This window comes from Coregonus lavaretus, assembly GCF_964263955.1.
Source record: "Coregonus lavaretus genome assembly, chromosome: 27".
Classification (NCBI taxonomy): Eukaryota; Metazoa; Chordata; class Actinopteri; order Salmoniformes; family Salmonidae; genus Coregonus; species Coregonus lavaretus.
This window is the reverse complement of record NC_140014.1, coordinates 32,631,638-32,647,337: the sequence shown is the minus strand read 5'-3', so window position 1 is coordinate 32,647,337 and position 15,700 is coordinate 32,631,638. Positions and strand designations below refer to the sequence as shown.

General features: G+C 44.9%; 1 protein-coding gene across 1 annotated transcript in view; it reads right to left on the bottom strand.

Moving 5' to 3' along the window:
* The window catches only part of LOC311102973 (A-kinase anchor protein 6-like), a gene marked incomplete at both ends in the record, with an annotated part of 205,347 nt that overhangs the window by 126,547 nt on the left and 63,100 nt on the right, over positions 1-15,700 (bottom strand). Inside the window, 2 exons of the mRNA XM_084144478.1 lie at positions 3,367-3,542; positions 5,601-5,697. Of these exons, the coding sequence (XP_084000604.1) occupies positions 3,367-3,542; positions 5,601-5,697 (273 nt within the window). The remainder of the gene's footprint in view (positions 1-3,366; positions 3,543-5,600; positions 5,698-15,700) is intronic.

Sequence of the window (15,700 nt, the reverse complement as noted above, 5' to 3'; positions counted from 1 at the left end):
TATACCGCTCAGGAAGGAGATGCGTTCTATCTCCTAGAGATTAACGTACTTTAGTGCGAAAAGTACAAATCAATCCCAGAACAACAGCAGGACCTTGTGAAGATGCTGGAGGAAACAGGTACAAAAGTATCTATATCCACAGTAAAACGAGTCCTATATCGACATAACCTGAAAGGCCGCTCAGCCAGGAAGAAGCCACTGCTCCAAAACCGCCATAAAAAAGCCAGACTACGGTTTGCAACTGCACATGGGGACAAAGATCGTACTTTTTGGAGAAATGTCCTCTGGTCTGATGAAACAGAAATAGAACTGTTTGGCCATAATGACCATCGTTATGTTTGGAGGAAAAAGGGGAAGGCTTGCAAGCCGAAGAACACCATCCCAACCGTGAAGCACGGGGGTGGCAGCATCATGCTGTGGGGGTGCTTTGCTGCAGGAGGGACTGGTGCACGTCACAAAATAGATGGCATCATGAGGAAGGAAAATTATGTTGATATATTGAAGCAACATCTCAAGACATCAGTCAGGAAGTTAAAGCTTGGTCGCAAATGGGTCTTCCAAATGGACAATGACCCCAAGCATACTTCCAAAGTTGTGGCAAAATGGCTTAAGGACAACAAAGTCAAGGTATTGGAGTGGCCATCACAAAGCCCTGACCTCAATCCTATAGAAAATGTGTGGGCAGAACTGAAAAAGCGTGTGCGAGCAAGGAGGCCTACAAACCTGACTCAGTTACACCAGCTCTGTCAGGAGGAATGGGCCACAATTCACCCAACTTATTGTGGGAAGCTTGTGGAAGGCTACCTGAAACGTTTGACCCAAGTTAAACAATTTAAAGGCAATGCTACCAAATACTAATTGAGTGTATGTAAACTTCTGACCCACTGGGAATGTGATGAAAGAAATAAAAGCTTAAATAAATCATTCTCTCTACTATTATTCTGACATTTCACATTCTTAAAATAAAGTGGTGATCCTAACTGACCTAAAAAAGGGCATTTTTACTAGGATTAAATGTCAGGAATTGTGAAAAACTGAGTTTAAATGTATTTGGCTAAGGTGTATATAACTTCAACTGTAAATAGGGCTTTACAATGATGGTGAAACTTGGAGAAATGTTGGGATTAAGTGGGTAAAAATATTTATAAAAGTGACACAAGTTGATGGAGGGACACTTTAGCAAGCCTTTTTTCATATAAAAAAAATCAGATGTATTGAATTCTCCATGTGGTCTATATTAAAGGCCATTTCATTTAATATAACAGGCTTTTAGAATTCAATATTGGTGCATAATTTCTACTTAAAATATCAAAGGAATGCAAAAGGCACTATTTTCGTGGAAAGACCCCATTATTTGCCAGGGGATTTTGAGAAGCATCTTGTTATTGGGACTGAAGCGTTGTGAGTGTTGAAGCTCCGAGCTGTTTATCATTACATGTGCCTCTCTCTCTCTCTCTCGCTGATCTTCCCCAACAATGTAATTAGAGGGGAATAAGACAGGGTTCCCTCAGGATTACCATTTGACCATTATCCAGCCATGTTCAAAACTTTATGGTCCCATGGAAAATGATTCAGATTCGGGAACATCAACACGGAGAGACAACGGTAGGAGAATATGCACTCCGCAATAACAACAAACCGTTATGGGCGCCAGGAGAGACGCACCTTGCTTTATACACACCTTAAATGGGGGCAACGTTAGTGTCTGGTGACGTTGCATTGCTCTTACGTCTGTCATTTTTACACGGGCACAAATTAATGACATCAAAGAGCACCTGTTGTTTTTAGAAACATTAGGAATTAATGGGACACTGGAAAGAAATATCGTCGTTGTTCTAAACCATAACTAGGTTGATATTTTTTTTCTCAATGAATTTCCAACATATAAAAGCTTAAGTATATGGGCTATATTAAGTACACAAGCTCACCATTATTACAAGCTAACATCTCTGCAGCACACACAAATTAAAATAACATTAAAATAACCTTGGGAGAACCTCCTACGTTCATAACTCCTGATGGATGAACAACAAACACAACCTGGACCAGACCTGTGACTTATCATCCCACCGTTCTGATGACATCACCCCCCTGTCATCCATCCCTCAGATCAGAAGATGACACCTCTCATCTTGCCCCCGTCAACATCATCCTATCAAATGTACCCAACCCCGTGCCCCCTCGTCAGAGAGTCAGGATGGGTCGAAACACACAGTGCTGAGTGGAGATTTGTGGCTCCTTCCCTGACCCCCACCACCATGGCCACCCTCTAATTAGGCAATGCATCTGATCGCCATTAACAGCTATGGAATAATGAATCACTGGCTCGTCTCTGTGTTAATTTGCTGCAACCAAGCAGCTAATGGATGTCAGAGCTGACTGATCACACTGATTGTGGTGATTTCTAATTGCAACAAAACAATTTAAAAGCAGCAGGATTATTTATGTTGTCGCCTACGACGTGAAAAGAGGGATGCGAGGAGATGAAATGAAAGGAGAGGAGAGGAGAGGAAATGAAAGGAGAGGAAAAGAAAAGGAAAAGGGATTGTGTTTGTAATTTGGTTCAGATGAAACAGATGAGATTATGGTCAGAAGAAGGAAGAGCGAGGAGCGACGCTGTGAAGATTGTGCCTCCACATTGCACGGCCCCCTGGGAAATCCAGCCGAGCTGTGCTGATGCTCTGACATGGCTGCTCATATCCTTCTGATGCACAAACACAAATACATTTGTCTCTCTCTGCCTGCATGGGTCTCTCTGGGTAAGTGGAAAGGATGCCTCCATCCACCAAAGTCAGATCTGAGCGTAAATTACCAAATCACAGTTGGCAATTAAACAATGAGCAATCGTAACCTAGAATGACAACGCCGGTAATTACACATTAAATGCAAGGAACATAGTGGGTTTCACACATTTTGAGCTACAAATAATTGTGTGTGATTTTTATGTCTATTGTTCCTGTGAGTGTGTGTGCTTGTACATGTGCGTTTGTTGCATTTTGTCTTCTCAAATGATTCATGCAGCCACCACCACCATTGCTTTAGAGTTTATTTATGAAATATGTAATATTCACATCATGTACATCTACTTGTGTCCACCCCCAGTAACTTCTAACTGGGAAGCTTTACTTTAGCTGCTTCTTATGCTAATAGCACCAACCCCTTCCCATTTCCCCCTTCTGTTTGTTTATTTTGCTGAGCGAGCACTGGATTGCCCCGGGCGAGAGGGAGAGGAGAACAGAGGGAGAGGAACGAAAAGAGGGAGAGCGGGTGGACTTCAGTCAGTGGCAGGAGGACAGGCACGCGGGCCAGGCGGGCGGTGGGATATGGGGGATATGAGGAAATGGAGTCTGTGTGGCTACAGTTTACCTTTGGGCTGGCCAGCGGTCCCGTGGTCTCTGCCTCCTGAGAGGCCTCAGTCTCAGTGGCCAGGATGTGGGCTTTGATGGCGTCCAGAGTCTGCAGCATCCAGCTGTGCTGGCGGCGGATCTGCCTCTGGAGCTGCTGCCACTGGTGTACGACCATCTGGAGCATGTCCCTCAGGCCTGGACAGATAGACAATAGAGAGAGAAAGTCTCTGGTTTAGCCACTACCTATAAACTTCCTTCCATTCTGACACACCCACCCTCCTAAAATCCTTCATTCACTGATGTACTGATATTTATCATTTTATTATGCTAAACTCTTTTATCCTTGATCATTATCATCATCATCATCATCATCATTATTATTATTATTATTATTATTATTATTATTATTTACCTTGTTGATTAGTCTTTAAAGGGTGAGTGAGGTCTTTATTTGATATGATCAGGAATTATTCAGTGGTCCACCTTGCTCTCTCTACCCTGAACACAGATGCCTATGTGATCTGCCATACAGTATGTGAACTAATGTACAATATATGAACACACCAATATGTGTACCACATGTGATGAGTAGCTGGTTTAGAGTTAAACCCCTCCCACAACACACTGCATCCACCTGCAGAACCACCACGGTGTTACTCCAGCCCTGTCTGTCTCTCAACCAGCAGGACTCTGTCCCAGCAGCCATCATTCTCCCAAATCCTGTTTGAACAAACTCCAGCCCTGTCTGTCTCTCAACCAGCAGCCATCATTCACCCAAATCCTGTTTGTTCAAAGTAATCAAATCAAGATGAATGAGCCAGGGCAGAATGTGACCCTGTAATGCACACACACACACACACACACACACACACACACACACACACACACACACACACACACACACACACACACACACACACACACACACTCACTGTACTATCTATCTAGTGACTGGCTGCTCAACAATGTCACACACTGCTCATACCTGTAGAATTATCATGAGTGAACTGCAGAGTTGCTAGGAAACCAGGTATTAGTGTCTGCAGCGAAGGAAGTAAGGGGAGAGATTTGCTGTCTGGTTGACTGGCTGGCTAGATGCTTTAGGTGAATAATCGGCCCAGCAGAGGGGAGGAAACGTCTGGAAGATGGCCTCTAACTCAGGCCCTGCTGTTCCTAATTTCACCCATCTTCAAAAACACAGCGCCTCCCTCCCTCACTCGATCCCTCTCTTTTTATATCCCTGGCCGTGACCCCACTCTCCGAGGGTGTCTCGGGGAGTTAGAATATGAAGAAAAAAAAACATTTACAATTCACACGTGTATAATACAAACTTGTACATGTGTGAAGTAGGACAGATATAGACTGCCACCAAATTATTATTATTATTATAATATACACAGCGCCTCCTTCGCTTTTTCTCTCTCCTACTGTGGTCCTCTGTAGCTCAGCTGGTAGAGCACAGCGCTTGTAACGCTAAGGTAGTGGGTTCGATCCCCGCGACCACCCATACACAAAAATGTATGCACGCATGACTGTAAGTCGCTTTGGATAAAAGCGTCTGCTAAATGGCATTTATATTATTATTACTCGCTCGCTTCAAATACACAGCGCCTCGCTCCCTCTCCTCTTTCCACCTCTCTCCCTCTCCTCTTTCCACCTCTCTCCCTCTCCTCTTTCCACCTCTCTCCCTCTCCTCTTTCCACCTCTCTCCCTCTCCTCTTTCCACCTCTCTCCCTCTCCTCTTTCCACCTCTCTCCCTCTCCTCTTTCCACCTCTCTCCCTCTCCTCTTTCCACCTCGCTCCCTCTCCTCTTTCCACCTCTATCCCTCTCCTCTTTCCACCTCTCTCCCTCTCCTCTTTCCACCTCTTCCTCTCCTCTTTCCACCTCTCTCCCTCTCATCTTTCCACCTCTATCCCTCTCCTATTTCCACCTCTCTCCCTCTCCTCTTTCCACCTCTTCCTCTCCTCTTTCCACCTCTCTCCCTCTCCTCTTTCCACCTCTCTGGCTCTCCTCTCTATCTTTTCTCGACCCAGTCACAAGCACCAACCTCTCCCAGCCTGTCCGAACTCACTCACTCACTCAATCCACTGCAGATAGAATGCCATTGGTAATGTATGTTGAAAAAGCTGTTTCTTTACCCCCTTCCCCTTGCTTGAGAAGCGGTTACTTTAAGATGTATACATTCTGAAGGTCAGTATGTTAATATAAACATTAATAATAAATGAGAGGGTTGCGAGCAGTGAGAGCCGTACCTGATTTGTGGGAGATGATGACTTCCAGCAGCTGCCTGCCTTCCTCCAGTACATAGTCTTTCAGGGAGCAGTGACTGTCCACGTTCAGCTTGAAACTCTGCAACAAAGACACAACCAGACAACATATTAACACAGTCTTTCAGGGAGCTTCAGGGAGCAGTGACTTTCCACGTTCAACTTGAAGCTCTGTAGAACCAGACACAATATAACACACACGATGACACCTCACAACAGTCACCTTGCTACATGCTCTCTCTCTCTCACTCTCTCTCACATTCTCTCATTCTCTCTCTCTCTCTCTCTCTCTCTCTCTCTCTCTCTCACACACACACACAGTTCTCTATGTTTTTGAACATCACAACAAAAATAAAAACATTCATATGATACTAACACTAATTCACACACTAATACACAAAGCACACAAGTCCCAGTCCCCACATCATACAGACACCTTGACGCAACCTCCAAGCATCCTTCATAATTCATCAACCTGTGCTATACTCTACTTATTACATTGCATCATATCACTCTCCACTTCCCTCTACAGTATCTTTACCATCTATCCTGACATATTGGGACAGAAAATATCTGTATTTGTAAAAAACTATCCAACATACAGAACACACAGAAATACAACATTGGCTACTGAGTTTTTTTATTTAAAGGGATGATTCACATTCCCTTTAAAAATATATATATATATACTAGAACCCCAGAGTCCCCCCTACTCTCTTCTTCTCCCAATTAAGTACACAGTCCTGCTCTCTGTCATTCCCCCTCTCCCTCTAGAATCCCCCAGTCCCCCTCCATCCTCCTCTCCCAACAGACCATCCCTCCATCCTCCTCTCCCAACAGACCATCCCTCCATCCTCCTCTCCCAACAGACCATCCCTCCATCCTCCTCTCCCAACAGACCATCCCTCCATCCTCCTCTCCCAACAGACCATCCCTCCATCCCTTAAAGGGATCTATCATCCACCCATCCCCTAACTCTCCAATATGTGTGGAATATTCCCCCAAGCCCCCCTATTACTATGATGTCTCTATTCCACTATTGTTATTCTCTTGAAAACATTCATTTCTCTATCTCCCGTCTTTCTGTGGGTGTAGAGCCAAGTGCTGTCGTGGTGCTAAGTATATATATATACACAGAGAGAGAGAGAGAGAGAGAGAGAGAGAGAGAGAGAGAGAGAGAGAGAGAGAGAGAGAGAGAACATTATGCTGGGACCTGGAGCAGGAGGAGGAGGAGGAGGAGGAGGAGGGGGAGGGGGAGGGGGATGGGGCTGTGCTTTTGAAGATGTTATGGGTGGTTGGGGGGTAGAGGGAGGAGTGGGGGTGAATAAAGAAGGGGGTGAATAAAGAAGGGGGCCGAGGGGTCCCAGGGGAGTGATGCAGTGAGGTGCCTGGAGTCATCTTCGCCTTAAGATTCTCATATCCTCAGATCTTGGGCCGACATGTTGCTGGCGATTAGGGCCCGGTCTGATCTGACCAGCGTGCTGAAGGTGTGCCGCGCCAACACAGCATTGGCTAAATGCTTCTGACAGCCTGCCGCCGAGAGAGCGGGTAGAGGAGCACTGAACGAGGCCCGGCTCTACTTCACTGGGCGGAATGGATGATGGGGAACGGGACACCTAGCTCACTAAGTAACTAAAAGATGCCCTCGTTGACTCGCTCTAATGCTGATCCAGGAACAGCAGAGCAGCCAAAATGGAGTTGCTCACACTCATAGCAAGGCTCTGTCCAAAATGGTACCCTATTTCCTATTTAGCGTGCCCTATACTTTTGGTAGCAGTGCACTATATAGGGAATAGGGTTCCATATCGAACGCACCCCAAAACATCACTTTCTGATCCATATCCACATTCATGTTATAGCAGATTTTTTACAACGACATATGTGACTAGATACAGTGCCTTGCAAAAGTATTCAACCCCTTGGCATTTTCCCTATTAATTAATTTAAATTAATTTAAATACATTTTTATTTGGATTTCATGTAATGGACAAACACAACATAGTTGGTGAAGTGAAATGAAAAAAATAACTTGTTTCAAAATATTCAAAAAAATTAATCATAGAAAAGTGGTGCGTGCATATGTATTCACCCCCTTTGCTATGAAGCCTCTAAATTAGATCTGGTGCAACCAATTACCTTCAGAAGTCACATAATTAGTTAAATAAAGTCCACCTGTGTGCAATCTAAGTGTCACATGATCTGTCACATGATCTCAGTATATATACACCTGCTCTGAAAGGCCCCAGAGTCTGCAACACCACTAAGCAAGGGGCACCACCTTGCAAGCGGCACCATGAAGACCAAGGAGCTCTCCAAACAGGTCAGGGACAGAGTTGTGGAGAAGTACAGATCAGGGTTGGGTTATAAAAAAATATCAGAAACTTTGAACATCCCAGGGAGCACCATTAAATCCATTATAAAAAAATTGAAAGAATATGGCACCACAACAAACCTGCCAAGAGAGGTCCGCCCACCAAAACTCACAGACCAGGCAAGGAGGGCATTAATCAGAGAGGCAACAAAGAGACCAAATATAACCCTGAAGGAGCTGCAAAGCTCCACAGCAGAGATTGGAGTATCTGTCCATAGGACCACAGAGCTGGGCTTTACGGAAGAGTGGCCAGAAAAAAAGCCATCGCTTAAAGAAAAAAATAAGCAAACATGTGGGAGATTCCCCAAACATATGGAAGAAGGTACTCTGGTCAGATGAGACTAAAATTGAGCTTTTTGGTCATCAAGGAAAACGCTATGTCTGGCGCAAACCCAACACCTCTCATCACCCCGAGAACACAGTTCTCACTCCCGAGTGGCGCAGTGGTCTAAGGCACTGCATCGCAGTGCTAGCTGTGCTACTAGAGATCCTGGTTTGAATCCAGGCTCTGTCGTAGCCGGCCGCGACCGAGAGACCCATGGGGCGGCGCACAATTGGCCCAGCGTCGTCTAGGGTAGGGGAGAGAATGGCCGGCAGGGATGTAGCTCAGTTGGTAGAGCATGGCGTTTGCAACGCCAGGGTTGTGGGTTTGATTCCCACGGGGGGCCAGTATGAAAAAAATTATGTATGCACTCACTAACTGTAAGTCGCTGTGGATAAGAGCGTCTGCTAAATGACTAAAATGTAAATGTAACACCATCATGCTGTGGGGAAGTTATTCATTGGCAGGGACTGGGAAACTGGTCAGAATTCAAGGAATGATGGATGGTGCTAAATACAGGGAAATTCTTGAGGGAAACCTGTTTCAGTCTTCCAGAGATTTGAGACTGGGACGGAGGTTCCCCTTCCAGCAGGACAATGACCCTAAGCATACTGCTAAAGCAACACTTGAGTGGTTTAAGGGGAAACATTTAAATGTATTGGAATGGCCTAGTCAAAGCCCAGACCTTAATCCAATTGAGAATCTGTGGTATGACTTAAAGATTGCTGTACACCAGCGGAACCCATCCAACTTGAAGGAGCTGGAGCAGTTTTGCCTGGAAGAATGGGCAAAAATCCCAGTGGCTAGATGTGCCAAACTTATAGAGACATACCCTAAGAGACTTGCAGCTGTAATTGCTGCAAAAGGTGTCTCTACAAAGTATTGACTTTGGGGGGGGTGAATAGTTACGCTCAAGTTTTCAGTTTTTTTGTCTTATAAATATTTTGCATCTTCAAAGTGGTAGGCATGTTGTGTAAATCAAATGATACAAACCCCAAAAAAATCCATTTTAATTCCAGGTTGTAAGGCAACAAAATAGGAAAAATGCCAAGGGGGTTGAATACTTTCGCAAGCCAGTGTAAGTGAATTACTGTACAATGTACCATACTCAGATTTGAGTGCTATGCTGCTATCTTTAAATTAGACAGAGAAAATTCAGTAAACTTGATGCCACGAGCGATGACGGGATAGGGGCCTGTGACAGATGATCACCTGGAAGTATTAGTCAACGATGCCACGGTAAAATGATGTTGGATTTATGATCCCCCAGATAGACAGGGGATTGATAGCCTCACTGTTCTGTGATAGCTTAGAACAAGTCAACACTAATACATTATAACTGGATATCTGGGTTGTTCCATGAAAAGTGTGTCAGATTTGATATTTTAAGTAGAAATTGTGCACCAATATTGAATTTTAAAAGCCTGTTATTTTAAATGAAATGCCCTTTAATATTGATTATTAATATGAATAAAGACTTGCTAAAGTGCAAAGATTCAACATATTTTTTGGTACTTTTTAACACTTTTTCTCCCCAGTCTCATGATATCCAATTGGTAGTTACAGTCTTGTCCTATCACTGCGACTTCCGTACGGACTCGGAAGAGGCGAAGGTCGAGAGCCATGCATCCTCCAAAACACGACCCCCCCACTGCTTCTTGACACACTGTTCGCTTAACCCGGAAGCCAGCCGCACCAATGTGTCGGAGGAAACACTGTATAGCTGGCGACCGAAGTCAGCAGGCATTTGCCCGGCCTGCCACAAGGAGTCGCTAGAGCGCGATGGGACAAGGCCGGCCAAACCCTCCCATAAAATTAACATTTTAGTCATTTAGCAGACACTCTTATCAAAGCGACTTACAGTTAGTAATACCGGACGACGCTGGGCCAATGGTGCGCCGCATTATGGGTCTCCTGGTCACGGCCAGCTGAGACACAGCCTGGGATCAAACCCGGGTCTGTAGTGACGCCTCTAGTACTGCGATGCAGTGCCTTAGAGCGCTGCGCCACTCGGGAGGCCTCCAAACATTTAGCATTTTGACATGTCCCTCCGTGTACCCTCTGTGACTTCTAGGAAGATTTTAACCCACTTAAACCCAAAATGTCTACAATTTTTCAACATAATTTTAAAGCCCTAGTTATTTTGTTGCTTTGACAAAGTCATTTCTGAAGATTATTATTTATTTCATGTGATTAGTGATCCATTTATGTCTGTCCCTCATTTTAAGGTCAACGTGAACTGAACTCTTGTTTTAATATGGTAAAACTATTCCTTAAAAAAAAAAACATTCAAAAGAAACATTGACCATTTTATAGTCAAATCATAGTGTAAAAGCAAGTGATCTGGTTCTACAGTTTTTGGTGAAATAACACATCAACCCTGTTACCTATTTTGTTTGTGAAGCTTGCATTTAATTACCACTCCCTGTTTTACATAAAAAGCTTCCATTCCCCTGGTCCTTGTATAATTATGAAGAGACATTTAAACCAAAACATCCCCACAAGCTTTACTTCATGATATGTATTACTCTGACTTTTCCTCTATCAGCTGCATGCATGACCTTGAATTAGCTCTAGAACTGTTTTAATCTATTTGTATCACTCTGGCAGACAAACACGCACCGTTTAAAGACCAAAGAGTAAAAAATAGAACACATCCTTGGTTCTCTATAGAACTTTCAGATCTTGTTATGATGAGAAATCAGGCCTGGGCCAAGGCTAGAAAAACAGAATATGTTGCTGATGGCAGCTTTTCAGGCAATTGAGAAATAGATGCACCTCCTCAATTAAGTGTCACGCTCGTCTAAGGAGGAGGACCAATGCGCAGCGTCGAAGGTGAACATATTTATTATATCAATGATCACACGATCAAAACAACAGACGATAACGTGATGTCTACGGTTTAACACAAACCAAATAAGAACAAGAAACCACAAATATTGCATGCCTAACGGCTACCTAAGTATGACTCCCAATCAGAGACAACGAGCTACAGCCGTCTCTGATTGGGAGCCACCCTGGCCAACATAGAATTACAACAACTAGAACATAAACAAAAGAAAACTCACACCCTGGCTCAACATACTAGAGTCCCCAGAGCCAGGGCGTGACAGTACCCCCCACTAAAGGCGCGGACTCCGACCGCGCCAACCAAATACAACAGGGGAGGGACCGGGTGGGCACTCCGCCTCGGCGGCGGATCCGGCTCCGGACATGACCCCCACTCCTTCTCTAACCCCCCAAAGTACCCCTGGTCCGGTCTCGCCCTGCTGACCAGAGCTGAACTGAACACTGGTGGAGCGGATTGCTCTAGCTCCGGCGTGACGCAGCACCTGACCGGTGCCGGACCCGCCACCGGTGGAACAGGCACGGGCCGTGCCGGACTGACGACGCACACCACTGGCTTGGTGTGGGGAGCAGGAGCGGACCGAGCCGGGCTGACGAAACGCACCACTGACTTGGTGCGGGGAGCAGGAGCGGGCCGGACCGGGCTGACGAAGCGCACCACTGACTTGGTGCGGGGAGCTTGGATGGGCCGGACTGGGCTGGCGACGCGCACCACAGACTTGGTGCGGAGAGCAGGAACGGGCCGGACAGGGCTGATGAAACGCACCACTGACTTGGTGCGGGGAGCAGGAATGGGCCGGGCCGAGCTGGCGATGCGCACCGTAGACTTGGTGCGAGTGGCAGGAACAGGCCGGACCGTACTGGGAACAAACACCACTGGCCCTACGTGGGGATCAGGAACAGGCCGGACCGGACTGGCAACACACGCCAGTACCTCTCGCCGTGCCTCTACATCTTCCACCCCCTCTTCGACCAGTGGCCCCTGTAACCTGGCGGCCTCCTCTGGCAACCCGCTGGGCCGCTCTATCGCGGCCTCCTGCTGGTCCGACGTCGTGAGCCCCCCCCCCTAAAATTTTTCTGGGAGTCTCTCTTCCCCGTGGGCCAGGCCTCGATAATTCTCGCCCAACTCTCGCTCTTCTGCTTCCAATCTCCGCCATTCAGCTCCTCATTCGGCTTGACCCAGTCGAAGCTCTTCCTCCACTGTTGCCAAGTCCACCCACTCTGCTCCTCACTAGGCTGCTTGGTCCAGTTCTGGTGGTTTCTTCTGTCACGCTCGTCTAAGGAGGAGGACCAATGCGCAGCGTCGAAGGTGAACATATTTATTATATCAATGATCACACGATCAAAACAACAGACGATAACGTGATGTCTACGGTTTAACACAAACCAAATAAGAACAAGAAACCACAAATAATGCATGCCTAACGGCTACCTACCACAAATAATGCATGCCTAACGGCTACCTAAGTATGACTCCCAATCAGAGACAACGAGCTACAGCCGTCTCTGATTGGGAGCCACCCTGGCCAACATAGAATTACAACAACTAGAACATAAACAAAAGAAAACTCACACCCTGGCTCAACATACTAGAGTCCCCAGAGCCAGGGCGTGACATTAAGAAAGCTAAATCATGCTACTTTCTAAGTTCTATCTCAGACTCTGCTGGTGATCCGTCAAAACAGTTAATGCACGTAAGTGTGGAAATTCCTCTCCCTCCATGCCTAAGCAAGTTGTATCAGGGTCTAGCGTCTTCACTGAGAAAAATTAGATAAAATGTTGATTAAAAGCATCACTTATCTCTGTGGGCCTTTAATTTTAAAGACATTGTGGTTTAATTGACCCTGGTCAGTCAATCGAGTGCTCATCCCTCTACCAGCCTCTAGTTGGCATGGAAGATCCATAAACTTCTAGTGAACCTTTGTTTTCATTTCAACAACTCTCAAATCCACTGGGGCTGATTTGCTTGATCCTTTCTTGCTGCAGCTTTCTGCTCCCCTAATTGTGGAATCATTGACATATTTTTAACCTGATAATTATCTCAGGTGCTATCCCTAGGGTCTGGAAGGCTGCCCATGTGCCCCCTCTCCACAAAGGTGGTGACCCCTCTGACATGAATAATTATCGCCTGATCTCTAAACTGTCCTGCCTAGCGAAAATTTTTGAATCTTTAATCAACACTCAGCTTAGCTCTTTTCTAGCTTCAAAATGTATTCTAAGTGTCTTCTATTCAGTTTGGTTTCAGGCCAGGTCATAGTAGTATATGTGCTGCTTCTTTGGTGATAAAAAAATGGTGCTGCCCATTTTATAGACCTGTCGAACGCTTTCGACACTGTTGACCATTCATTATTCATTCGTAGACTGTCTGAAATTGGCCTGGGTCAGGCAGCCTGCATTTGGTTTGAAAACTACCTGTCAGACAGGACACAATGTGCTTCTTCTGATGTAGTTAAGTCAGGTTTCCTTGATATTACTAAGGGTGTCCCACAGGGGTCGATTTTAGGTCCTGTACTTTTTACTGTCTATATAAACAGTATTGGTCAATCTGCAAAAAATTGTAACATACACCTGTATACAGATGACAGTGTTGTGTATGCTATTGCCCCTTTTGTTGACAAGGCTCTCTCAGAACTATAATCTGCCTGTATTGCCCTGCAGAAAGCCCTTGTTGAACTGAAATTGGTACTTAATGCAGGTAAAACTAAGTAAATGTTATTTTCAAAAAAGCTTCAACATTTATCTGATGATTTATACATTTGTACATTGGATGGTGCCCACATTGATCGTGTCCCCACTTATAAATATCTGGGTATTTGGATTGACGAGAAGCTATTAATTAGTTACACTACCTTACTTCATTTTAATACCAGACCCGGTGTCAGGAAAGGCTAACTCTGGAGATCCCTTCGATCGCTAATGAATTAGGTCAATCTGATTTTAGTTTTTTTTACACCTTACTTGTGGAATAATCTCCAAAACTCTCTAAAATTGGAGTTGGTGCCTGTCGGGCAATTCAGATGGCTAATTAAGAATGTGTTTGTTTTTATATGATTGTGTTTTGCTTTTCGTGTATTGATGTGTATATTGATGTGTATATCAAATCAAATCAAATCAAATGTATTGGTCACATACACATGGTTAGCAGATGTTATTGCGAGTGTAGCGAAATGCTTGTATAGTGTATATTGATGTGTATTGATATTTGATACAGGGCTCATCTGTAAAAGAGACTTTGGTCTCAGCATGACTCCCTGTCAAAATAAAGGTTAAATAAAAAAAATTGTGCACTAATTCGAAAGTAGTGCACCATATAGGGAATAGGGTGCCATTTGGGATGCACCCAGAGAGTTCAGCAGCAGAGAGAGAAAAGGACTGGGGGGCTCTGGGTGGATTAAGCTGGGCGCAGGTGGGTTGTCGCTGATTTGACACCTCTAGATGTGCAACAGCAGGGGTAGGCAACTAGATTCAGTCACGGGTCGATTTTTTTTGTATGGTCAGGGAGCAAGAAAATAATTATAATAATTTGTACACTGCAAATTGACCACAACTAAGCTCAAAAAGAGATTGTATTTGAAAAGAACAATAATTTCATACCTTCATTACATTGATACACGATCACGTCTCTTTTTTTTATTCAAGGGAATATTTGGGAACAGATTTCCTTAATTAAACTCATTTTTGGCTGAACTGATTTTACAGTATTTTTTTACCCAAAATTATTTTTAAAAAATCTTTTGGGGGAAAAGAAATCCCTTACGGGCCGACCACTGTGCTACAGTATGAAGCCACTGGATCTCGGGCCCCTCGCTTCGCTCCTCTCCTCCTCCTCTCCTCCTTCTCTCAGGCTCCGGTGAGAGGACTGAAATCCCCACATCATATCACATCACACAGACAGACACACAGAAAGACTGGGCATCATCTCACTGAGACAGAGGGAAAAACAGAGGGACAGGGGGAAGAACCAACCCATGGGGAGGGGGCTCACACACAAACACACGACAGACAGGTTGTGATGGAATTAAAGAGGCGCAACACTTCCTGCAGATGTGTGGTGGAGGATGGTGTTATCGAGGCTCACAGGGTGGAGGTGAGGTGGGAGGTGGGAAGGCTAAGGTAGGAAATGTATTGGCTCACTCAAGCCAGAGAGGGAGATACAGTGGGGGAAAAAAGTATTTAGTCAGCCACCAATTGTGCAAGTTCTCCCACTTAAAAAGATGAGAGAGGCCTGTAATTTTCATCATAGGTACACGTCAACTATGACAGACAAAATGAGAAGAAAAAAATCCAGAAAATCACATTGTAGGATTTTTTATGAATTTATTTGCAAATTATGGTGGAAAATAAGTATTTGGTCACCTACAAACAAGCAAGATTTCTGGCTCTCACAGACCTGTAACTTCTTCTTTAAGAGGCTCCTCTGTCCTCCACTCATTACCTATATTAATGGCACCTGTTTGAACTTGTTATCAGTATAAAAGACACCTGTCCACAACCTCAAACAGTCACACTCCAAACTCCACTATGGCCAAGACCAAAGAGCTGTCA